Here is a 25939-nt window from a genome sequence, read left to right as displayed (position 1 = left end):
TTAAATCAGTGGTTAAAGTGTTGCTTCACAAAAAAAACCCCAAAAAACCAACAAAAACCCTTTCTGCAGGTTTCTTTGGAAAATGCAAGATTTGTAGTGTGGTGCAAGGAAAGTGGGATGATAAAGGGGCTGGAAAAAGTGGTGGGAGCAAGGTTGGGTGCTGGCGATGTTTTTTCTCAAATAAGATAGAAAGAACTGCAGGAAAACTGTTTTTTTTTTTCCTTTGGATCCCAGGTTAATGGCAGTCACATCCCAGCCAGCTCCCTGCAGCGTTATTCTTCCCCACAGAGCATTCAGACCTATTTTCTGCATGTTCCTTTGACACAGCCTAAAAAAAAATATATATTTCTTAAATGAAAAGCAGTCTGATCCTGCTGATTCTGGGAGAGGCAAAAACCAGCAGGGATTCTACAAGGAACAGGCCAAGTGTGGATTTCTCCAGGTCATGCAGCACAGGTGAGATATATATTTAAAAAAAAAAGCAACAATTTGCATGCTAATATTCTCATTTATCCCCAATTTTCCTGGCAAAACTGAACCACCCACTGCCACAATGTAGTTTTAAAACACATTGATTTTGATAGCATGAGAGGAAAGGGATGAGGCAAGTGCGCAAGCGCGTTACCAGGCTGCAAGTGCTATACTGGCTTCTTTATAAAATAAAGGATAAAAAGCCCAACCCACCCTATTTCTGAAAACAGACGCACAGCACACACCTGTGAGCAGGGTTTTGCTATTTCATATCCCAGATTTCCTTCATGAATCAGTGATTATAGCATCCTGCAGCCCTGTTTCCTGAAAATTAACAATTTTCATCCAGATTTGGCTTTGAGTGGTTTAAGTTATATCTTTATTTTGATGGAATGTCCAGTAAAGCAGTGTGAGTGAGGTGTTTTATTGAAATAAAAACGTAGATATTTTTTGAAGAGGTTATCCTCTTTGTCAAGGTGGATTATTGATGTCAGGGATTTATTAGTGGGGGGGGAGAGAAGTGGAGATGGGGAATAAATATATAAAATATAATAATATATCCCTTAATTCTCCGTGCAGCTAAACTTTTCCTCACAGCCAAGCTGTGGAATATGCTTTAATCTCATTTATTGGATTGCTTCGTCTGAGTATAGTGGTGTTTTTATTTTATTGTTTGTTTGTTTTGCTGAAGCGATGGGGCTCTAGGCGGGGAGTTAAGCACGAAGTGTTTCGTGAGGGGAAAAAAAGAGAAACTCGTGAAGAAAAAAGATTAAATGAGGAGTAAAAGGAGGGTTTGGGGTGACAGAAGGCGGCGCCGGCCGGGGCTGCCCCTCACGGCCCCTCAGGCGCTGCCCCCCCCGCGCTCGCTTCACAAAATGGCCGCCCGGCGGGGCCGCGGGAGCGGCTCTGAGGCGACAAAATGGCGGCGGGCGAAGAGCGGGGGGAAGGACGGGCGAGGAGCGGCGTGGGCACGGCGGAGGGGCTCTGATCCTGTGGGAATCCCCTCCGGGCGGGCGGCGAAAGCGCTGCGGGTGAAACCTGACCTTCTTCTTATTCCCCCTCCCTCCTGCCCTTTTCTTCTCGCCGCCTTTGCGAAAGGATGTGAAAATAGCCAGAAATGCGCATTTTCATTCGGCCATGGCGGAGCCCCCGGTTTTCTCACCTCAGCTCCCCCCCCGCTCCCCCAGTTATACCCCTAATAATTTTTTTTTTTTTTTTTCCCCTCACAGCTGAGGGGTTTTGGCTCTGAATTGCGCTTTCCACATGCCCCCCACCCCTTCCTTCATGATCACCACAGGCAACCCCAAGGTGGGTAGTTTATGCCTAATTCTTTGCTTTTCCACCGCTTTTCTCCTTCGCAGGGGTTGAAGCCGCCATCTCTCAGTCTCATCGCGGCATGGAAAATCCCCAAAAATGCTTACGGGAGAAAAAAAAAAACAAAAAAAAAACCCATAAAACCACAAAAAAAAAAAAAAAAAAAAAAAAAAAAAAAAATCCCAAACGCATAAGGATTGATATATCATCGGAGCCGGAGTGGTACGGGAAGAAGCGATCGCTGCTCGCCTGCTCCCCACGACAGCTCGCCTGCCATTCACGTAATTAAAATCATACATTGGTGTGATCAGACATGGTAATACCATTAAAAAAACCCCTCAAATACCCTAACATCCACACACTCGTTGTTGGAGGCTGTAGCCAAGGTACCATGCTTTCTTTTTTTTTAGTTTGGTTTTTTTTATTGTTTTAAATATTCTTTTAATGTTGCCTTACCCTTTTTTCATGCATCAGAGTGTTGTTACAGGCTATAACATTGCCTCTTATTTCTTAAAAGCTACGTACCAAAAATACTGCTTTTTTCCCATAGAATTGCAGATTTAGGCCCATACAGATGCTCTTTTACTTCTATGGATACAAAAATACTTGTATGTATTTATTAAATGTAAATATATAAATACTGCTATATATTTCAGATTTTTATATATATGACCTTTTCCTAGGGACTACTTAAAATATAAAATAAGCCCACATACCTAAAAACTATAATTTAATTATATATAATCACTATAACTTTGGCCCATATATATATTTGATTATATATATATATATATATATATATTACCTTTGTTTTCCTCCATTGGTTTCCTACTACAATGTGTCCTAAAAGCAGGAGAAAAAATGCCATCAAAAATAAAAATAAAAGAAGAAAAAAATTACAAAAACCAACCCATCTCTTTTTTTTTACAGTCCATGATGGAAGTTTGTGCCTGAATGTTTTATTTGTTCCACAGAGATGTAGATTTTCCTTGGGAGATTTGGGAAGGATTATTTTTTAATGAAAAAGAGGAAAAAATACACCCAGAAAAAAAACTCAAAACCAAAACAAACAATGAAAAAGAAACAAAAAGGAAAAAAGCACGACAGAACCAAACCGCAGTAAGTGAAGCTGCAAATGCAACCGAATAGTCCGGATCAGACAATTCATTGCACAAAAGAAGGATAAATGGAACTGCAATGGCCGGCTTTGCTGTAGATCCAGGAGGAGGGATCAGCTCCTTTATCCCACCATCTCGCGCTACAAACACCACCATTTTTTTTCCTTTTCTTTTTTTTTTTTTTTTTTTTTTTTTTTTTTTTTTTTTTTTTAATACGCTTTGTTGGGGCGTTTTGTTTCGAGCCGACGCGGCTGCACCACCCCCCGAGCCGGGGCTGCCGGAGCCGCTCGGGGGCTTCACTTTTAGAGAGATCTCTTATTTTTTCCCCCCGGCATTGTGCAGTTCTCTCCCTTTTATTACATGGGTTTGTTTTTTTCCTCTCCCCTCTGCGGGTATAAAGGTTTCTCTCCTCTCTCCAGCTTGGCTGCTTGTTCCAGAAGTTTCCACGGAGGCGGGGAGCCCCCACTGCGGCGCCTTTGCCGCAGCGCCGGGCAGGAGGAGGAGGATGCGGAGGATGCGCCACCTCTCCCTGACTGGGAGCCTTATTCCAAGCCGCTCCCCCTTGCTTCGTTCGTTCCCCCAGCCTTGAAAACAGAGCGCTGGGAGGTGTTTGCAACTTGGAGGTTGTTCCTTTTTTTTTTTTTTTTTTTTTTTTTTTTTTTTTTTTGTGTATTTTGTTTTTTTATTTTTTTTTCCTCTAAATAAATGGAAAGCAGAGCTGTCGCTGATGGAGATGGATGAGGCAGGGCTGGCAGCGCCGCAGCTCTGCTCCGGCGTGGCCATGGCACCGATGGCATAAGTGACCTTTCCCAGGCGATGGGAGAGGGGATTCCCCCCTGGCCCCAGCATGCTCCTGCTCGGAATTCATTTTAAATAGCAGGAGTATTATTTTTTATTTTCCTTCCTTCCATTTCTCCTTCACTGTTTTGGTTTGGTTTTGTTGTTTTTTGGTTTTTGTTTTGTTTTGTTTTGTTTTGTTTTTTACCCCGAAGCTTCCTCATGATCTTTTATTTTTTTCCTGTGTGTGTTTTGAATTGCATTTTAAAATTGCCCAGCTGGAGACAAGGCTTGATTAGAGCTGGAACAATAGCTCCCTTTTATTAATAACGGGAAGGATTTACAATCCTACAGCACCTTCCTTGGAAAGCTTTCCAAACCATTTGCAAACACTCAAAAATTTCAGATTGTGCAGCCCTTGGCTGTGAGGTGGGTAAGTATTTAATGATGCCACCACCCAAAATCACCTCGGTGGCAAACCTCAATTTCTGAGTGCTTAAAAAGATGACAAATTTGGTTTGGTTTGTTTTTTTTTTTTGGTGGGGGGTGGTGGGTGGGGTAGCGGGTGTGGGGCTGGCTAAAAGCTGTAACCTAAATCTGTAGATGCAGAGTATTTGCTGTGTCCTGGGAACTGGGCTGTTCTCCCTCCAGCCACGCAGCTTTCCAGAGCCGAGCTGTGGATTTGCTGCATGTCAGTAAACATCTGCTTAGGCTTTTTTTTTTTTTTTTAATCCATTCCCTTTGTGCAGTCCCTAAGTGACCTCCTGCAGCGCTGCCTCCACTGCGGTTCCAGCGCAGCCTTGCACTGGAGCACTAAATGTGTGTCCCTGCGAGCCAGAGTGACCTTGCTGGGGGGACTGGGCCCACGGAGTGATTCAGGTGCTCTGCTTTGATTCCAAATCCCTGCACCCCGTTTTTTCCCAGCACATCCCCTCACGCTGCAGTTACGGGTTGAAGCTGTTTCATGCCTTTTGTCCTCTGTTTTTGTTTGTTTGTTTTTTTCCACGGGAAACGTTGTATTGTTTATGTAACCCCTCTCACCAGCAGATCCCTACAAACCACGCAGGGATCCAGGAGTCACCCAGGCAGTGGGATCTGGCCTTGCCAGAACCATGAGGGACAAGACTCCAGCCATGTTTGCATGTGTCACACACGGGCCACACAAACCCACAGTGTTCCTGTGGTTACTTCTGTCTGCAGAGCATGAGTGGGTCCCAGGGCTTCCCCTTCCCACTGCTTGCTGGTTCACAAAGGCTGATGCTTCTGGAAAAAGCTCTGCCTTGTGGCCTTTAAAATAAATAAATAAAGTGGCGCTGCTGTGGATTAGTCATCCTTATTTTTGAAGGAAGCTGTTTGCCAGCGCTGTCCGAATCAGGCATGTGCGTGTGAGATGGGAACTCCAGAAGGCTGGTAACGTGCTCTGCTCGCTGCTCCTTGGAGCTCAGCCACCCGAGCTTCGTTGATCTGCTCCTGGCAGGTGGAAAATCTGACAGTCCAGCTTTCCAGACCTTTCCCTCCTTTTTTTTTCAGTGCTGGAATCTGCATTGGCAGGTGTGCAAATGTGGAGACTGTAACAGCAGCAAGTGAGGATGGATGAGCTGTTTTCTGGGGTCACATCCAACTCCAGAGAAGAAACCCTGGTGAATTATAATTTTTTTTCTTGTCTCTGGTAGATTTTACTCTGAGCTCCACTGTATCTTGTGAGAAGACTGAATTTGACGCTTTTGGCTACTAAAAATGGTTCTGTTTTTAAACCTTGGTGCTTTTTCCCTTCCCTGTGGTCATGCAGAAGAGCAAGCGGTGCAATTAAACAGTACAGCAAAGGGCAGCTCCCTCCCCCTTTCCCTTTCAAAAAATCCAGAGTTGTGTGTCTTGAACTGCTGCATAGGCAGAAAACATACAAAGCCCTTGTCAGCATTGTGCTGATGTGTGGCACGTTAAAAAAAATACACACAAAAGGGGTGGGGAGAGCGGGTGCCTCCAGGGAGCAGAACTGTGGGGCCCCTTTCCCTCCAAGCCCACAGACCTATGTGGGATAGTCTATTCCTCCTAATTTTGCTCAGGCAAAGGCAGTGGAGGTTGGAGGGAGTGTTGAACATCTTAAATGGTGTTGAAGAAGATCGGGGTCCCCTTGAACAATATTTTTTTTCCTCTGTGAACTTGCTCCTGTGAGATGCAGCTGGTTTATTACTCCATTCCTCAGAGTCCTGCTCACTCGCGGGGAAGAAGGGAAACGCTTCCTTACTGGGTGTCATTTCTTTTGTTGTGTTGCAAAGGTAATAACCAGAGACCTGGTGCTGGTCTCTGCCAGGTCACACATGGCTTGGAGGCGCAGCTTCCCGCAGTCATTAGTGCAGTGGGAGTGCTGGGGGGTCGTTAGCTACTCTTAATGAGGATATTGCATCAGGATTCCATGGATGCCACTGTCTGACCCGGCCCTGGAGAAGCCCCTTAGGAGAAATTATTTCACTGACTGGTTGCTGTAGGGATTTCTAGCACAGCTACAGCTTTATCCTTCTTTTTGGCCAAAATTAAGCGCAGGGTGGGGATGAGGTGTCCAGGCCACATTTCATACCCTGCTCCCTGTGGTAGATGTGTGAACAGTGTGCCTAGAGCCTTGTTTGGAATAAGCCAGTGTGGACAGAGATTTGGATTTTATTCCCTCATTAGGGCTGTGTTGGTCTGGAGATACACCTTGTACTCTTCATAGGCCTTTGCTGGCAGGGAGGTTTGGAGGAGCAAGAAGCTGCCTGTTGGGATGATTCCACATTTTTCAGGCTGGCACACCCTGTGGGACTCTAAATTACTTTCCTTTGGCAGTTTAGGATAAATGACTGAGAATTGCCTTGTGAGTGCTGAACTTTTACCACCCTGAAGAGTTACTCGAGCTACATCCATGATATTTCCAAGCTAAACAAAACCTGAATTTCCAGTGCCAAAAAGCAATACAAACTTCCACTCCTCCTCTGTTCAGAAGAAAACCATGGTCTTTCAAGCTTTGCTCTTAGCCCAAGGAGTTAAAAAGCTGCACTGTGAGATCTGCAGAGGTGAAAATAAAAGCCAAAGGCAGATGAGGAACTTGTCCCATGCCATGGCTTAGAGCGCAGCAGGTGTTGATGCACAAATATTTCTCTTTGTGCTTTCTCTGGAGTGAAGGAGCAGTAACTCCACAGACATGGGGTCACTCCTTTTCATTTAAACACCCTCATGTTGCTGTGGTATCAAAATGGTGTTTGATGAAACTAAAGCTCAGATGGTGGTGGCTCGGTGTTTATTTTGTGCTGGGTATGCTGCTCAATCCAATGAGGAATGTGGGAAAAGCAGCCTGTAGCTTGCAGGTTTAGACTTTGGGGCTTGTGCTAAAGCCTTGTCCTGTAACATTTCCAGTGTAATTTCTGAGATTTTTTTTTTTTTTCTCCTGGGCATTGCACACAGGTAAAAATCACATCTGGACGTAGAGTTAATGCAACAATTAGGTGTTAAAAATGGCAAAGTAGAGGATTCGGTGATGTAACCAGTCCTAGGAGATTTATATCCTTTGCAGTTGTCCTGTTTGGGTATCAAATTACATGGAACTGTCTTTTTTTATGTTTGGTTTCTTTAGTTTTCCCTTAAAATGTAATCTTTTGCAGCCTGGAAAGCCATAGTCCTGTCTAGTGATGAAAGCCCTGTGTTTGGGGAGAACCCTTGTGAGGTGAGCAGACACAACTCTCTGGCACGTGGTTATACAGGAGTTTGGGGGCAAGGTGAAGCAGGGCAGAAGCTGGCACTGTGATATTCCTGTGATTGTTTCCCAACAACAAGCTAAAGAAAAAGTATTATTTCTAATATATCTACTGTACCATAAGCAAGAGTAAACTCTTTTGCAGTCCTATGTTGGCATGTAGGTTTTAGTTGTGTGGCTTAACCATCACACTGGGTTCTGCTGCTGAAGAAACCTCTGGTTCTTTGTAGAAGGAATTTTAAAAACAGAAATGTGCTTTTATATAGAGATAATAATGGGTTCAATGTCAACTGAGGTCCAGGGGCCCCTGTATACTGGGCTGTGGGATGTGACTGGTGCTAAGCCACTGGCTAAAATGATGGCATTTTGTGGCAGCTCCTGTCCCTGGCACTGTGGATAAGAACACCACGGGGAAGAGCGTCAGAAAACAAATTACTAAATACTGCATTTCAAAAACGCGAAGGGAGTTTTCTGCACAGAGTCATCTCATCAGGAAGATTTGGAGCACTAACCCTTGAAAAGAACCAAAATCAAGACCTCTATTAATATAAATCCTGTGCTTTGTGTTGGTTAAGGCTCCAGAACTCAGCTCTGTGCTCCAAGTGTTTTCAGCACCTAAGCTGATAGCCTCTGTCTTGGCAACAAATGGGCCTAAATATCAAACAGCACCAATTCTTTATTGGAGAAAACGAGCATAAAGCAGAATGGGTAAGTTATAAAATTAGGCCAATAATTCAGGCTGTCTTAAAAAGGAGATAAAAGCCTAGCTGGGAATTTGATATTCAGTTGTCATAGTGTTCTTTTAATAAATACTATCAATGAGCGAGGAAGACACGTAAATACATTTTATCCTGACAAGATGGTGGCTGGAGCTGGCTAGCTCAAACAAAGGAACACTCTGAGTGTTTCTTGGGGCTCTTTGCTGGGAAACGTCCTGCTTTTTTACAAAAAGCAAAAGAACTGGCTGTGTCCTGGTGGTGGGGAGAACCCTCGTGTTCCCGCTCAGATCCCCATGAATCCCGGCTGATGTAGCCAGGGAGAGGTGTAATGTCCCCCTTTCCCAGCACACCACACAGAGATGTTGCTGAGCCAGACCTGAGGGTAGGAAGTTATGGTCTGAGCCAACAGAGTCCTGGTTGCTGTCCTTGTTCAGTATCTAATCTTTGCTTTTTGAAACGTTCTATGAGCAGTCTCAGCGATGCGTGGCAGCTCTGCCGCTCCGGAAAGGCGCCGTGTTCAAAAAGGATAAACTTGCCTTTTGAAGCATTGTGTCTGCCCACTCCTATTTATTGGTTTTTCCTCCTCAAAGAGAGGCTGCTGTGTGGACCCAAGGATGTTTTCTGTTTCTCCTGCCCTTTTTTTTTCCTTCAAGCTGGAGAGCTGCTAACTTTATTAGCTCCTTATATGGCAGCCCCATTTTCTCACGCCTTTAATGGCTCTCTTTTGATCTGTCCTATTCTTGCCTTGCTTTTCCTGATGTGAAGGTGGTGTTCAAGCTGAGATGGGTTTATAACCTGCTCCCTCACTAGTAAATGGCCTGGCACTTTAATCCTCTCCAGGTACTGATAAGAAACATCCAAATGTTTTAACTGTGGGGCTGGCTGAGTTGTCCAGAGATAGCTGGGCTCTCGGCTACACCCTCCCAGGAGTAATATAAATTGTTCCTTGCAGTGTGTGTCCCAAAGGCCAAGGGCCATCGGGTCATGGAGAACAGCTCAAGTCCCCTTGTGCTCAGCTGTTTGGCCCCCGGGAAGGGCAGCACACAGGGCAGTGCAGCCGTGTCTCACCCCTGGGTGCTCATGATGCTGTCGCTTGTGGCAGGACACTGGGCTGGCACAATGTGTGTCTGTTCTGCAGACACAAGGATGGTGTTGGTCCTTCGTCACAGCCCCTCTGGCCTGCTGAGGGGAGGGTTATACCTGCTCTGCTCTCCAGCCTGAGACTGTGTTCTTTAAAATCTTCAGCTGAGCTGGGGGATCTGGTTACAGCAGCATTGCTGGTGCAGTTGCAACTAGGAACAGCTTCCCTGCAAAGCATTTGAAGAGTGTCACCATGGTCCAGAGCTTTGTTTTGCGTCACCAGCCGAGCTTTGTGCTCCTCTTCCAGCTGGCTGTTGTGTAAATGGAACCCTCCTGGCACTTGTCTGAACCCTCTCCTGTCAACAGAGTCAATGGCTTTGTTTGTGACAGCTCCCAGCCCCTGCATGTCCTGTGAGATGGCCGGGTGACAGCAGTGACTCCATCGGTGTGTGAGATTCCCTGGAAGGAGCTGGGAGCTGGTGTGGTTTCCTTGTGTCCCTTGGAGATGCCACCCCAGCAGGAGAAAGAACAGCTGGGATTGCAGTTACAGCAAATACACTCCATCAGAGAGGGAGAATTTGTCATGGAAAAGTTGTTTGATTTTTTGGCAGTTTTGGTTTGGGTTTTTCCTCTCTGAAATGGAGAGCCCCTTAAAGGTAGAGACATGTACAAACTGCTCCTTGGGCTTCCCACCAGGTAAAATGGAAAGCTGAGCCCAGTTCCACACTGGAAACGCCGGTGGAGCGTGTTGGCAGCGCGTTTTCTTTGCGCACGTGGCTCCATCACACGTTTTGAATAATAGATGGTTTGCGTGCAAGGAGTTGTTGGGGTTTTTAATTAATCAGTAGATCCCAGTTTGGCAGAGCCCATCATCGCTGAGGAAACTGAGGCACGGGGCTGCCAAAGGATGGGCTTGCAGCCGCTGGAGTCGGGGATAAGGTTCGGGGCCACCACGGATCGAGTCCACGTGCGTCAGAGATCTGATTAAATCAGGAGATTTGCATGTTTGTTAAGGAACTACTGCTTGGTGACTTTGACCAGTAGCGAGGTGGACTTGTTGCCGGAAGGTTACGGTGTCCGGCCAGACTGGGTGGCAGAAGGCAGCTCTGACAAATAAAACATGGGTTTGATCAATACCAAAACGTCATCAGGAGACTTTGGCCATGGAAAATACTGAAATACGGGTTTGCTGTGGTGAAAGCAGTGAAGGCTTTAAATACCAACACTTGTGGCTGTGGGTGTGTGTTTTATCCTGACCTCAAGCTGCTCGGAGTCTCACAGCGAGAACTGGTTGGGCATTTTCCTTTTGGGACATAGAAATAGGTGTTTTATCAGTGCAGTGGCATGTTTCGGTGGAAAAGAAGCTCTTGTGGGTTAAAAAATGTTTAGTTCTACGTTGCAGAGCTGGGGTGTGACATGCCAGGCAACTAGAGACGGGTGATATTGGCACTGGGCAATTTCTTCACCCCAGGTTAATTAAGGAGCAGCTGTGCCAGCCCCCGTGGGGGAGTGGGAGGTGATTCCTTCCCACAGCGGGAGTTTCTCCTGTGTGGTTTTCAGGGCAGCCTGGTCTGTGTTCTGTTGGAGGAAGTGCCTCAGAACAACATGGCCACCCTGCTTGGGTGGAGGGAGTGTCTCAGGGTGACACATCCTCCCTGTGTCAGCGGAGGGGAGCATGTGGAGCAGCCAAGGGGGGGTTTGGGGATCCCCCTGCAGCCCCACTCGCGGTTCCTGCTGCTCTGGCCTTTGGAGCCATTGCAGACACCAGAGCCAGGGCAGCACAGGGCCCTCCCTGCCACCACCTCAATTAACTTTTTACTTCTCTGCCTGGTGGCCACGGCTGGGTGTGTGCTCACCTGGGGATGAAGGTAGCTTGTGCCCCAGGATTTTGGAATCCTTATGGGATTTGGGGGAGCTGTAGGTTTGGGGGTCAGCTGGGGCCCCTGGCTGGGTGAAGCCCCTTTGAGCCGTGCCAGCAGGACCTTGCCCTTGCAGTACAACCCGTTCTGTCTCTCACAGCTCCCTGTTCCAACTCCACCAGCCCAGCATGGCAAGTCTCCCAGCCCCTTTTCTCACAGCCCCATCACAACCTGCAGAGCCCCAGGACATTTCTCACAGCCCCTCATGACAATTCTTGCAGAGACTGTTAAATCTCTCGCAGCCCCCCATCACAACTCTCACAGCCCCATTGCAATTTTCAAAGCTCCTGTAATGATCCTCACAGCCCCCCAATAAGACTCTCAGAGCCCCCCATTGTCTTACAACCTCCCACTGTGTGTCTAAGTCTCCCACTGTCTCACAATCCTAATTCTCTTGTTCCCCCATTTCCCACACCCCCACCCCAATTCTCTCATCCCCCCGTTTCCCACACCCCCCACCCCAATTCTCTCATCCCCCCGTTTCCCACACCCCCCACCCCAATTCTCTCACCCCCCCATTTCCCACACCCCCACCCCAATTCTCTCATCCCCGTTTCCCACACCCCCACTGCCCCCGCCCGCTCCGCGCACGCGCACTCCAGCTCGCCCCCCCCCCGCGCGGGGCGGTGCGCGCTCTCGCCCCGCCCCCCCGCCGACCCCGCGGCGCGCGCCCCGGGGCGCAGTGCGCCTGCGCGGGGGCCCCCGTGTGGCGCTGCGCGAGGCGCGGGCAAGGGAAGGGAAAAGGGAAGGGGAGGGGGGGCGAGCGAGCGAGCGAGCGCGGCCGGGCCGGCGGAGCAGCGGGAGCGCGGGGGGGGGGGGAAAGGAGGAGGAGGCGGCGGCGGGGGCGCCGCGCTGCCGCTGCCGGAGGAGGAGCAGGAGGAGGCAGCGGGAGCGAGCGAGCGGGCGGCGCGGCGTGGGGAGCCGGCGAGGGAGCGCAGCCGCGGCGGAGAGCGAGCCCGGCGCCCGGCAGCCGGCCCGGCGGGCAGGGGGCCCCCCCGGCGGGGATGGTGCGGTCCGGCGGCCGGTGGCGCTGAGGGCGGCCGGGCCCCGCGGCGGAAGGGGCGGAGGGCGAGGCGGAGGCGGCGGCGGGCAGCGAGCGGCGGCCGGCGGCGCGGCGCGGGGGCAGGCGGCGGCCGGGAGCCGGGGCACGGGCGGCGGGCTCGCCCCGCGCCGCGCAGCATGGTCCGGGAAACCAGGCACCTCTGGGTGGGCAACCTGCCGGAGAACGTGCGCGAGGAGAAGATCATCGAGCACTTCAAGCGGTGAGTGGGGAGCGGCGAGCGGGGCCCGTCCGGCCCGACCCGCGGTGTGGGGAAAAACGGGGGGAAAAACGTGGGAAAGGGGGGGAGGAGTGCGCGGAGACGGCGGTTCCCGTGGAGAGGAGGAGGAAAACAGCGCTGTAAATAACCCGCGCCATGGCGGGATCGGCGGCGCGGCCGGAGCGGGGAAATACAAAAATGGCTAAAAATGGACCCGAAACGACGGAGCAGCAGCGAGTGGGGCTCGGCGATCGTCCCGGAGCGGATCCCATGCCGAGGATGTCGGGAGGCAGCGCTGAGCCTGGCCGACTTGTTTTCCATTCCATTCCATTCCATTTTTTTTTTTTTTTTTAATTATTCAGCGCTCGGACTTTTTTCTATTTATTTTTGCCCATTTCACTGCGTTTCCCTCCCACCTGGATCCGTGGAGGATGCTGCGTGTCCCCCCGAGGTGCAGCGAGCTGTGGGAACCGAAGCGCCTGCAGCTGCGAAAACGTGACTCTGGGGGAAAAAAAAAAATTACACAAACCCACGGAGAAAACACGGGATCCTGCACGCGGGAAGCACTCTGGACTCTTTATATCATGCTGGGTTGTTTTTTCCTTGGTTTTTGGTTTTTTTGTTTTTTTTTTTTATTGCATAGGTTAATCCTGCTCATAAGGAAGTAGTAGCTGTTTGCATGGTTGGGTTTTTTCCTCCTCCCTCCGTCTTTCCCTGCGAGGAGGAGGAGGAAGAGGCTTCTCCCCCGCCGCCTCAGCAACACCTTTTTCCTGTGGAAATGCTCTCACGTTGATGCACCCCACGCTGGAAGCTGGTTTTTAGGAAGAAAAAGAGAGCAACGAGCCCTGCTCAGCTCATGGCCCCTACAGGCGCTTTATTTTAATCCCACCAACAGCAGAAAAAAATGGATTTTGAAGCTTCCTTTAATCTTCCTGTGCTGGAAAAATGACGGAGCGTCCTTAATAATGAGTCACCATGGGAAAAATAGATGCAGTGACACCGAGGGGAAGAAGGGAAGGTCCCAGCGCCTCTTCCCTGGTTTCTGGTCGTCTGTTGTGGAAGGACTGGGGGTCTCGCATCCCCCTCCATCTTCCTGGCCTCAGCTGCTGCTGCAGCAGCCAAACCCCATCTCTGCATCCTCATCGCTCTGAAATTGCCCTGTTTTAATTAAGCTTCACCTTTTTTTTACTTTTATTATCCCCCTGAGCCAAGAATTCGCCGCCTGGTGAAGGTGCGGGATGGTGGATGTGTGTTCAGGGTGGTTTGTCGTGTCCCTCAAGTCCAGGTTACGTGACCCAGTGCTGTTTACAAAGCCAGGTTTTGGGGGGAAAACCTTGCTCTAGGGTTATTTGGTTAATTCCAGCCATAACTAGCTAAGGGACTAGGTGCTCCACAGTGGCAGTCTGACATTCCTTGGTTTTATTTTGTCCAGTCCTCCTCCTTTTATAAGATGTATTAAAGGAGGGAAAAAGTTGCCATGGTACTGTTGCTTGGAGATGGATGGGAAAAATGGCAGGCGCTGAATTAATTACCTTTTTTTGGTTTTTACCTCGGCAAATTGCGATCGGAGGTTTGGGAAGGAGCCTTGTAGCCAGGCATTTTCCCCCGTTTTTCCAAAGTGATTTTTGCCCGGGATTTGTGTGCTTGGATGAGGCTGATCTCACGGCAGTAAACAGTTAAAACACGCTTCAGCCCTTTGGCTGCAGGTACTAAAGCAAGGGGAGGGAATGACACGCCGCCTCCCAATGCTAGTGGGATGTAACCACTGGAATATTTGTGGCTGGAAAAGGGGCGAGGGGGTGAGCAGGGAGCCGGGTCCGAGGCTCGGTGTGTAGGTGCTGTAGGTGGACAATGGAGCGAGGCTTCCTTTGTATGCCCGTGCTCGCCTGGGGGAAGGGACAGGCGCTGCACAAGGCTTGCACGGCGTGGTGGGTTTCTCCAGAGGGAAGGGAAGCGGCTGCCCGGCTGTGGAGGTGGGAAGGGGAAGGCTCCCTTCTTGGAAAGAACGCTGTAGTCGGGAGAGAAAGTCTTTTCGGATGGAGCGGGGCTTGGCAGAGCCCAGTTCCCACCCATCCCCCAGCCTGGGAATAGGGCGAAGCGCGTGCGGGGAGGCTGAGCCATGGGAGCGGGGCGAGGTTTGGGGGAAAACCGCCTGAAACCTCAACTGGGCTGCGGCCGGGAATCGCCTTGCCCCCGGAGCCTCTGCGCAGCTCACCCGAGTGTTTGTTTTTCCACTGGGCTTGGGAAATGCTGTCCTTCTCAGATGGAAGCCCGTTCGCTGGGCTGATGCACGGTCTCTGCTAGGCACGAGTTTGAGAAACAGCCATCTTGTTTCCAAAGCAGCAAAAATTCAGGGAAAACTCCTAAAACTTACAGCTCGGCAGGAGTATGGAGGGTTTGCTGCCTCTCCTCCCCCCTTCACTTAACCACCGACTGTGGGAACCTTGCTGGGATTTGCAGCCTCACAAGGAATTCTATAAAGGGATGAATTAAGAATTTCGAAGAAATGTATATTTTCATTATTTTTCCCCAATTGCTCCTGATTGGTTTGTTTAGTTTATTGAGGTGAATGGAAATAACACTCCCTGCTATGGATTCTTCTCTCAAATTAGAGAATACTGAAGCTGGTCTGGAGAAGCACTGGCTTACATGAGCAGTGCTATTTTTTTCCTTAGAAGCCCTTTTTAAAATCTGTTTCCCTGATATTAAAGGGGATTGCAAAGGAGAGATTTTCCATGCAATTCAATGTATTGAAATTGTCTTTTAGTTTCTTACCCAAATACTCCCTTTTCAAAAACTCATGCTCTATATTTCCTTTCAACTGAGCTATTAAGGCACCCTGAAATAGAAATGCAGCCAGTGCCAGGATTGGAGATCCACTGTTCAGGTGGAATAAGTAGCAAATCCGAGCTATGATCTGGGAGATGTGAGCCTGGGGAAGTGGTGGGAGCAGTGGTTTGGGTTCACCTAATTAATGCTGGAAAAAACCCGTCGTTTACCATCACTGAAACAGATGCTCAGCAGCTTGCAGAACAAGGCGACTAAATATAGTAACACTTGTCCCCAACACAAGTGCTGCCCTTCCATGTTTTTTTCCTCCCTGTGTTTTCTTCCAGTTATCTGAAAGAACATGGCTTTGTCCCTTTACTGGTGTTTTAAAGGGCAAAGAGGAGTAAAAGCTTCTTAATGATGGACCATGTGACTGTTGTGTGCAATCTCCTGTGCTGGGGAGAATTAAGACATTCACAGTGGCAACCAAGTCCAGGAGAAACCCTGTATTTCAGGAAACAAAAGTGTTCCTTGAAAATCAGTGAAATGAATGAAAATCAGATACATTGCAGATCAGGGAATCTAGGAGAAGATAAATAACTTTTAAGGTTTTTTTTTGGGGGTGGGAAATGGGCTTTGTGTGGCTTCGCTGTGTTCCAGTGTCTGTTTCTCAGGAGATGCTTTGGATACCTCCTGGAGAAGTGGTTGGCATTTTATACAGAACTGCAAAAAATGTGCTGTGACAGCAAGTGTCTGTTTTCAGTAATTCCTAGAGAATATTTGGTCAGTTTGTGAGTAAATGTTTTGTCTCAATGGTTTGGAGTGTAAATTCAGCCTGGGAGGGTAGAATCTGTGCCTTCTGCTCCGTGTCACTGCTGTGGACTGAGGTGGTGTAGGGGAATTTTGGTAGCTCTGGTGACCTGGCAAGAACGGTGATGGCCACTGCTGGTGTTGAATACTTGGAGGAAAAACTTCTCACATCAGACACTGGCAGGTCTTGCAGTGCTTTTCCACAAGAATTGGCTTGAGTCAGAAGGAACGGTGCTCCTGGTTTTCTAGTAAAGCTCTTAAATGTGTTCCCTGGCTTATTTTGGTGATCACTGATAAGTCCTTGGATGTCACTTGGGATGCAAACACATGGATGGTTATCCTAACTCAGCTCAGCCCATACAGATCTCTATCCAGGTGTACTTTTATTGTAGGAAAATACAGAAGTAAGGCTGCAGAACTATTCCTGTTTTGTCGCTGGGTTTGTGTCACTTTAGGTATTTTCACAGATGAGGCACTGCCTTTTCCAGCTCAGAGCTGTGAGGGAGGGGATGGTACAGTTTACACTTGTGTTTTACTGGTGTGATGTCTGGAATAATGGGCGGCGTCAGAACTTGTTGGTGCTGGTTTTACAAACACTTCCAGTAACATAATCCAGAGACCGTAGGATGTTTGGCTGGGAGACTGGGCAGGGGGATTGCCCAGAATCAGAAGGGGAGTACATGAGGCAAGTTCTTTTGGTGGGTTCCAGTGAAAGGCAGCCTCGCATGGAGCGAAGGTTGGTCACTCAGGTGGCTCATTGGGGTGACGGTGGTGGCAGTTCTGGTGGTGGTTTGCCATCAGATCTTTAATAATTCTGTTCCTAGTACAGATCCCAGGTGCCCTAAAGCAGTACAGGCACCACCTCAGTGGCATCGTGGCTTGGCACCCAGCGCTGTCTGCCTGCAGCTGCCTCCTGGTTCCCCCAGGCCGAGTCTGGAGGGTGGCCCCTGAGCAGGCTGAGATCCACGGCTGCTCCGCATTCTGCTCTGTGCCTGCACTTGAGGTGGCAGCTGGTTGACGCCACGCTGGCCAAGGAAATGGCTGGATAATTATTCAAAGAAACTTAATGAAAAGCCACAAAGAGTGTAGATTTGGACTAAGCTTCTATTAAGTGGTTTTATACGCTGAGCTGTAGTAGAAAGATAAGTTGATGACACTTGGTCACAAATTTCTGTCATCTGCTGAGCCTGGCTGGCATTGTTTCTTCTTGAAGTTTCTTCAAAGGTCCAGGCTGTGTTTAGTTGTGATTATTTGTGATTTGATGTGAGCAGCTGAGCAGCTTCTGTTGTTGCTGAGCTGTTCAAGAGCGATGTTGGCTTTTGGTATTTCATGTCCTTACTGTAAATTCATTTGGTACAACAGGAAAATAATCCCTGCAGAGTACAAGGAAACAGATTCATATGTTGAGAACTTTCCCAGTCCAGTAAGGCATACAAAGGTATTAAATCCATTCATCCTGTCAGAACAGGAGATGATAAAGGCTTAAATTCACTTTGTGATAGCCTTGTTTACTGTTTTTTTATTCCTCCTTGCTTTTCATAGGCCAGAAAGTCATGCCAAGTTCCCTGGCAAATGACCTTAAGGCGTGTTCAAAATTAGGTCCTTGTCTTTGCTGAGAGCGAAGAGGCATTCGCTGGCTTTCCATAAAAAAAAGGAAGTAAATATCCAAATGAGTGGAAGGCAGATACTGGATGAGGTGATGAGTCAGGGTGGACCTGGGACTCCTCAGGAGCTTTGTTTTTGTGAGCTGATGTGTCACAACTGCAGCTCATCTTGCTGTTGTGGTGGTTTCACACTGCTCTTGGGTTGTGCGGAAGGGGAGGAGATGCACTTTTGCGTGTGAAGAGGCAGATGAGAAATGACAAACACCAAAACTGTTTTCTGAGGATGTTTGCAAAGGGGTAGAACTGAGGGTCACCCCTCCTGGCTGCTTTTAGGCTGCTGAAGGTTTTGGGAGAGTTGCTGTTGGGTGTGAGTTGTGAAGCTGCCACTGTGTTGGATACACTCTGGATTTGTAGCTACCAAAAATAAGAACCAGTGAGATATTTCCCTTGTGTTTTTTATTAAGTTCATTGAACTTGCTGAGGTCTGAGAACGCCCTGAAACCAAAGATTGCAAGGAGAAACATTCCTAAACAATGAATTGAGGAATAAACTAGAAAAATGATTGCTCTCCATAATAAGATTCTGAGTTTAACTGCATCTTTGGCATGCTGATTTAGGGATCTTGTGGGAGGAACAGGAGCCTGAGGATGGAAATTCATAGTGTACAACCAGCCTTGCTGCTTTCCTTTGCTCAAGTTTTTGTGGTGTTCTGAAGATTCCTTGGACAGTTAATGAAAATCAGACAGAAGTTGCTTTTTTCATCGCTCAGGCTACAAGTCTGCAGTGTTTCCCTCCTGGTGACTGTACACACACACTTATTTGGAGGTTTCACCTTTCTGCCTGGGGAGTAATGGCAGCTCAGATCTCCTGAAACCCATCTCCATCACTGTTCTGCAGCAGTGCATTCAGAGGTGATGAAGGCTCCTGGACCATGAATAAAACAGAGCAAGTGCTTTGGTTTGTGCATTTCAGTAGTTACTGTTTAACCTGCTGTAATCATCTCCTGCAATCTGTAAAATCCTGCAGTGTGACGATAACATCCTTCAGTAAAAGAACAAACATTGTTCCAGGCTTTTTATAAATACACCAGATACATCCCAGGGCCTGCTGCAGTCTGGTCTGTCAGCAGGAAAGATTGAAGGCAGCACCTCTGAATTTGGTGGAAACAACATTGTTCCTGGGATGGATTTTTTGGAAATGTGTTCTATAGCTGTTGCGTGTGGCTGGCTCTGGACTGGAGTTTGTGTGTCTGTGCCTTGTGCGAGGTGCAGACATTGGGGGTGACTTGGGTGAGAAGACTTCAGATGCAAAAGGAGCATCCGTTTTTTCTGCTCAGAAAAACTAATCTTGGGAGGAGAGCAGCAGTCTTTTGCAAGACTGGTTAGAGCTCGGACATCTTTAAGAACAAAAGGGTGCTTTTTTTGCTTCCTTTTTCTTCCCCTTTTTAATCAGGCTCAACAACTTAAAACTGAAAGCACTTTTTTTGTATAAACACACTTAGATCTGGAGCGTGAGCTTCCGCATCTGATCAGAATGCCCTGTGAGAGTGCTCTCATCTCTCCACTGAGAAGCCAGAGAAGTCCAGATGTCTCTGGAAGCAGGGTGAATGGATGATCTACAGGGCTGTCTGTTGGATACTGCTGGTGAGATAGTTCTGACCTGTGTGTGTTCCTCTTGCATGCCCCTCTGTCCAAATGGAGGAGCTTCTATGTCTTTTATTATTCCCAGTGTGGTAGGAAATGAGAGCAATGTTCAGACCAAGTTCCTGTCATGAAGGTGGTCAGGTACCCAATCAGAACTGGATTTGAAACTGTCTTTTAGCTCAACAAAGAAAGGCCAGATTGTAAATTATTTTATTTAAGCAAGTGGTGCATCACCTACAGTTTTTCTCCAGGAAGAAAACTGACCTGGTTGTGTTTGCTATCCATGGGATTCATTGAGAGTAACTTGGTGTTCCTGTCACAGCTTTCCCTGTGTCTTTGCTGAGGTGTTCACGGCTTCCGCACGGCACAAAGCTCCTCGCCGTGGTCCATCTGCTCCTGCTGCCGGGTGAATACCTCCCGTCCTCATTAACAGTGATGGCTGCCAAAGAGATCACAGAGGCTCGTTTAAATGTCCCTCTTTAGGCTCTCTGTGGCAGCTGCGGGTGACCTGTAATAGTTAATAGGGCAAAATAAGAAAAATAAATTGCCAAGTTGTATGTTTAAAGAAGTCATCTTTGGAGGGGAAAGAAGTCTTCCGGCCTCATTAGCATCCTTACTGTGAGGGGAATAAAAGCTCAGGGTGGATGAGTATCTCCCTTGTATGTGTAATCAACATCTGATTTAATTTCAAGGGATCTGTGAGCTGCTGCTCTTAGGAAGGCAGCTGGATATGTATCCTGACAGCCAATGGCCAGCACAGTCACCTCCTTGTAATCAAAGTCTCAGTAAACCTTTGGTCTTTTTCTTAACTCTGAAACAACCTATTGGAAGAATTAGTAGCAGAGAATCTTTGCCACATTTAAAAAACAGAAGTGGCTTCAAGATTGATGTTGTAGATGATAACGCTGGTTGTGGGTATGGTGGGATACACCATTTTTTGGCGGCATTTGAGCTCAGGAAGCATCTCTTCCTCTACATCCTTTCAGAGTTTACAGCCCCTGGGTTGGCTGCAGTTGATGCTCTTGCCTAGCTTGTGTCAGTCTGATTTTTCAGCTTAAAGGTGAAGTTCATCACTGAAACAGCATAAAATGAGGGAGCAGCTTTCCCAGCAGTTGTGTTGGTGTATCTGGTTGTGTGGTGTATCCTTGAACACCAGAAGGAGCCCTCTTGGTCTGGTAGTACATGTTCACCTCCAGATTCAGCTCTGCTCATGTCTTTGGTGTGGGGAGGCCTCCTTTAAGTCAGCTCATAAAGCCAAGGTGTGAAACCTCGCCTGTTGTTGTGATGAAACTCAAGTTTCCAGCTCAGCTTTGCAAAACCTCGACTTTGAGTTGCACTAAAAAGAAAGCCAGTAAAGTCTGGCTGGTTCAGGAGCTCGGCTCTGGAAAGTCCCAGGCTCTCGCCTGTGGAGAAAGTGCCTGGAGCGCAGGTAGTCACTGCAGACAAAACACACCCGAGTGTGTGCCAGGCTCTTGCCGGGCGCTTGTCAGTGGGGAATATTATTTTCCTTGGGCTGACACCTGGCTCACGCCAAGGACTGTGCTGCCAGTTGGTTTAGTCACAGGGACAAGCACTTTCTCCAGGGCAATGGAAGCGGTGAGTCATGAAGCAATGAAATAACATTTGCACATCTGCGTTTGGTGACTGGCTGGTGTGGCAGAGCGGGAGTGGCTGGACTGACTGGGAACTGGCTGGATTTCCTCCCTCATGTCAAGATCACAACCTCTTAGCATTGGTGAGCTTTTGTGATTAGGGATTTGACTGGGAGTCCTTGGATCTGTGGCTGATTTCTGTCAGAAATGAATTTCAAGTTGTCAGACCTGTGGGCTGAACTGATACCAGTCACTTGTTCAAACCCAGTTGAAGTTTGAGGGGGGAGAGGAGTTCCATCACTTGAGGTGGTCTCAGAGACTGCAGACAGATAAACATTTTTTTTTCTTCTGAAGTAGCATTTTCTGGAAAGTATGCAAAACCTTGGAGAAGAGGTTGTAAATGTCTGTTGCTGGAGAAGTCTGTACCAGTGGGACCAAGACTTCTAAACTTCAAGATGATCCACATCTCAAGTGCTCTGCAGCATGGCAGGGAGACCATAATGTTGTGACTCTGCATTTTCCTCCATCTGCTGCCAAATACATGCAAAACAGAGCTTGGAGAAGCAAAAGTGAGATGGGGAATTACCCTTTCATGTAAGAATGAAAAAAACTTGATTAATCAAGAGATTCCCCTACAGTTGCAATGCAGCATGTTCTTAACATCAAATCCAAACAAATCCTAAAATCAGTCACGCAAAAGAACAGGCTTGAGCAATTCCCCTGCAGAAAGTGTTGAACGTAGCCTATCACCACTGGTGTTTTTGAAGCAAATCTGCAGATTATGCTTTAAGCTGGAAGAAAAAAAATGCCCTGGAGATGGTATTTGGCAGCTCTGTGTCTAGCGTGTAGGAACGTGACGGTGCGCATCTGTGTAGGTTGGGGATAAAGAACCACAGCTCGTCGTGCTTGAGACAACACAGCTGAACATGCAGAGTTCCTACATATTTCTGTAACCTTTCTGTGCTTCTACAAATAGTGATATTTATTCTGATCTGCTTGGAGAGCCAGATTGAGGTATTCCTGCCATGTGTATATATATCTTCCCTAATCAATTTTGAACCCATTTGCCAGTTTCAGCTAAACCTGAGGGCGAAGGGGATATTCAGTCTTGGAGACATGACTTTCCTTTGAGTTTTGTGAAAACAAGCGGTTTTAATAGAGGAGAGAGACCTGATTAGCGACCCCATGGAGAGAAAAGCTGCAGTGAGAGCACAGCCCTTATTAGACATTAAAGAATCCACATGGGAGAGAGGTGTTCCTGACCGTGGGAAAAGCTGCAGTGGGAACTGGCAGTTATTGGACGCCAGAGAATTCGACCTCAAGACATGCATCTGTAAGAAATGAGTCTTCATTAGTTCTGCTCACAAAGCTGCTTTGATTTATTTTTTTTTAATAATATATATACACCAATAAGCTATGGGTGCTTTTGTGCTTTTCCTTGATTGTTCCAAAGAAACAACTAGGAAAAGTGCCTTACTAAGGGACTTTCTCTGTCCTGGCTGGCTGAGGTGGCTGTGCCTTGTCTGGTTACCCTGGCAGCTGAAAGTGGCTGATGTTGTGTCAGGCCCTTCGCTCCAGCACGGTGGAGCTCTGGCTGGGCTGATGCAATGCCGGGTTCTCCTGGTGCTGCTGGCAGCGGAACTGCTGACTAGGATGGGGAGGATATTAAATGTAGCCCAGTGAGATGTTGCATGGAGTGCTGAGAGGCATTTTTATTCATCCAGCTTCATGTAATCCCCATGTCCAAAGCACGGGTTCAGCTCCCCCGCCCTCCTCTTCGCCCTGGTTTGAAAGGTTGCCGGGACTCCTCCTTGAGGCTGTTCTGTGTCCTGGGGTCTTGCAGTGGAACTGGTCAGTATTTTAAGGAATGGATGCACCTATATTCACATGTGACCTGATGTGTGTTGGCTGCAACAGCTGATCTGTGGCAGAACTGGTTGTCATGGGGGATGCAGAAAAATTTCTGGGTGTATTGACTCTTGGATGAAATCCTTGCTACTGAAAGTGGGAACTATGAAAAACCAGGTTTAAATATTCTGTTTCTTCCCTCTATGGTATGTAATAATTCCATTTGTATATTAATACTTCAGCACTATCCAAAAGGTCACTTTGCAGTAAAGACATAAATAAAATGTCTTCGTTAGGAATCACTCTTACTTGGGGTCTTAAAATGGAGCATTTGGCTGAGCTGTAAAGAAAGAGGCAAGCATTTGTTCCAGCATGGCTTTATCTCTGACTGTCTGATCTGTTGAGTGTTTGCTCCTAAATACAGAGGTATCAGGAGTATCAGTGAATGTGCCTATGCTAGCTTTTTAATTTCCTACTTTGTCATCTCTTAGGGAGGGATTACGAGTGCAGACAAAGCCCTGGCTGTTTTCTGTGCGTGGCAGGAACGCGTGCTGTATCTCATTAACAAAACCCCCGTTTGTAGTTGGGAGTTAGGAGATTTCCCGTTGAGTGCTGCTGGGGGCCAGAGGGAGCTGCAAAGTGCAGAGGGGTCCGGGTTTGAGTGGTTTGGGTGTTGGGGCAGGAGCATAGAAGTATGAGCATTGTGCTCAGGATTCACCCCAGGATTGTCTGGCTGAGCTCTGTAACCTGGTTGATTGTTTCTGTTCCTGGATTTTGACGTTTCCCTGAAGATCTTTATTACTAGAAGAAGAGCTGCAGAGAATGCCCTGAAGAACGTTGTTTTTCTCCCCCCAAAGGTCACAGAGCTAATAAAGATCACTCTAAACAGGTTTTAAAGGATCTCAGATTGTAATCTAGAAAATGATGGGAGCTTGGTAATTAGGGCATATTTCTGAATCATTGTTGTCACAAGGGCTGTTCTTGGTGTGGCTGGAAAACCAGAGCTTCTTGTGATATAAGGAGCTCTTTTATTTTGCTTGGCAGTGGGAAGATGAAGGATTTCAAAGCTGCACATCTCCTGGATTTATCACTCATATATGAGCTTTCCTATTTGTGATGGTCCGGACTGTGGTCCCAGCCACTTGCTGTGTCTTATCTTTATAGACACAGCAATTGATCTGCACCAGTGCCCCCAGCACAGGTGAGAAACAGGAGGAGCTGGAAACCATTGCACAGCAGGAGATGATGGTATGAGTTGCCATTATGGAATTATGGTGGGGATGGCTGACGCTACTGGAGTTCTGCAGTGAATGGCTGTGACTTCTTTAGAAGGAACTGGCAAGGAAGGAGAGGTGGTGGGGTAGCCCTGTGTGTTAGGAAGTGTTTGGATTGTCTAAAGCTTAATGATAGTGATGACAGGGTTCAGTGTTTATGGGAAAGAATGGTGGGAAGGCTAACAAGGCAAATATCCCAATGGGAGCCTGTTCTAAACCACCCAGCCAGGAGAGCAGTTTCATCTGAAGAGACAGATGAAATATTCTCTAAGCAGCTGGGAGAAGTCTCATGATCATTCTTGAGAGGTCTTGGGGGGTTCATGTGGGGGACTTAAACCTACCACATGTCTGCTGGAAATATAGCAGAGAGGAAGCAGTCTGGGAGGTTCCTGGAGTGTGTGAAGGACACAATTGGTGAGGGAGCCAACCAGGACTTGGTATCGAGTGAATATAGTGAATACTTCTTCCTGGTCTGCCCTGAGTGCAGCTGCAACCCAGGCAGTCCTGCCAAGTGAAATGATTGTGGCTCAACAGGTGACAGTTCCCCACATTTGTTAGACTTAAAATTAAGTGTAGTTTTCCAGGATGGTGGAATTTTGCTTGTTTCTGTCAAGATTCATCTCAGTGAATTGGAATGATTTTCATCCCTGCCCTGTGCACACTCTCCTCAATGGTCTGTCCCTGATTTGCTGTCTGTTGCACATTAGTTACTGTATTTATGAAACAGTCAGTGCAATTTTGAGTGGTTTTTGTTTAGATACCTTGATTTTTCTGTGTCTCTCAGTCTTCAGTCTCCTTCCATGCTAGGCATGTGATGATACTGTCAAATTTTGAGTAATGCTCTGCATTACTTGAGGCACAGCTTAATTCCAAAGACGTGTGCTGCTCAGGTCTGAAGATGGTGAAATACCATCTTATATCGCTCTACATATGAAATTGCCTTTCTAAAAAACATTATAAATGTATATATAAATTTTATGACAGTAAAGCAGGTGGCTGTAATGCATATGAAGCTTGGAAGATGGCGGGATGTCATTTCCTTAGGATAAGTGTGTTGGAACTGCTGTGTATTTCATTTATTGTATCGCTGCCCTTGTTGTGATCAGTTGTAGTGCTGTAATCTTTGCAAACGCCCGTGTAGAGACACAAGTTCCCTTTGTGTTGCTGGCTCAGGAACTCTCTCAGTGGTGAATATTAAACACCTTTTGTGAGTGGTGCGGGCGGGAGACGCTCACTGTGCGATTCCTGCTGGGAGCTGGTGGAACTGGAGGCTGGTGCTCAACTCCAAACAGGATTTCTGCAGAATAGCTGTCCCTGTGGCTCGGTGTCCTGCTGCTGGTAAGATCCCAGTGTGGTCGGTGCTGCTATTTGCTGTGTTATTTTGTGTATTCTATGGCTGGGAAGTGGCTGCACGTGCTGTTGTGGTGGGCCAAGTCTCTCAGGCTGTGAAATGAGCATCCGTGATAGCAGAAGACCCAGAATTGATGTTCCTGGACTCAACAGACATCCATTAGCCTGGCTAAAAACCCCCATAGAGGATGATGGCATCCTGCTTTATGGAGGTGTAGTAGCTGCACATCCTGGATTTCCCTGTACCTAGAGCAGCCCTGCTTTGTGCAGGGGGAATGCAGAGCCGGAGTACCCCTAGTGTGGGGTATTTGGACTGATTTGGTGTCAGGGGTAAGGAGAAGAGGCAGAAGAGGCACAAACATCTGGTGAAGTATTATTTCAGGACACATTATTTTGTTATGAAATAACAACGAAGCCAGAGGAATGTGATTGGCCGAGGAAAGCTTCAAGCTGTGCAAGTGTTTTACTGAATAATGCAGGCTGGGGCTTGCTGGGGTTATATAATCACAGAGGAGGAAGGAGTTTGAGTGTGGCACAGCAAAATCAGCCGACCTTTTCAGATGGCTGAAGGTACCTGACTGCAGTCAAAGGGAACCTGAGCGAATACAAAATACTGGGATGTTCTGCTGTATCGGAGCAGCTTGTCAAATCATGCTGGTAATGGGCGG

The 25939-nt window shown here is 47.7% G+C and overlaps 1 protein-coding gene and 1 long non-coding RNA gene across 14 annotated transcripts in view; both read left to right on the top strand.

Annotated features, from left to right (window-relative positions):
• The first annotated feature begins 205 nt into the window (after window positions 1-205).
• Window positions 206-10350, top strand: LOC128818307 (uncharacterized). Of its 11 annotated transcripts, none has more exons than XR_008440449.1 (5): window positions 206-456; window positions 1833-2904; window positions 4430-5320; window positions 7313-7374; window positions 7780-8183. It is a non-coding gene; the product is annotated as an uncharacterized LOC128818307 (long non-coding RNA). The 11 variants fall into 11 exon arrangements; XR_008440446.1 differs by lacking the exon at window positions 206-456 and adding an exon at window positions 9076-10350 and having other exon boundaries at window positions 1230-2904; window positions 7780-8112; XR_008440445.1 differs by lacking the exon at window positions 206-456 and adding an exon at window positions 8595-8786 and having other exon boundaries at window positions 1230-2904; window positions 7780-8112.
• Window positions 10351-12261: 1911 nt separating this feature from the next.
• SPEN (spen family transcriptional repressor) overlaps window positions 12262-25939 on the top strand; it is a 66012-nt gene continuing 52334 nt past the window's right edge. For all 3 annotated transcript variants that reach the window (XM_053997303.1, XM_053997302.1, XM_053997301.1), the window contains exon 1: window positions 12262-12384. In XM_053997303.1, coding sequence (XP_053853278.1) covers window positions 12302-12384 — 83 coding nt within the window. In that variant the 5' untranslated portion in view covers window positions 12262-12301. The remainder of the gene's footprint in view (window positions 12385-25939) is intronic.

The sequence above is a fragment of the Vidua macroura genome, chromosome 23 (genome assembly GCF_024509145.1).
Source record: "Vidua macroura isolate BioBank_ID:100142 chromosome 23, ASM2450914v1, whole genome shotgun sequence".
Lineage (NCBI taxonomy): Eukaryota > Metazoa > Chordata > Aves > Passeriformes > Viduidae > Vidua > Vidua macroura.
This window is presented reverse-complemented; position numbering and strand designations above follow the sequence as displayed.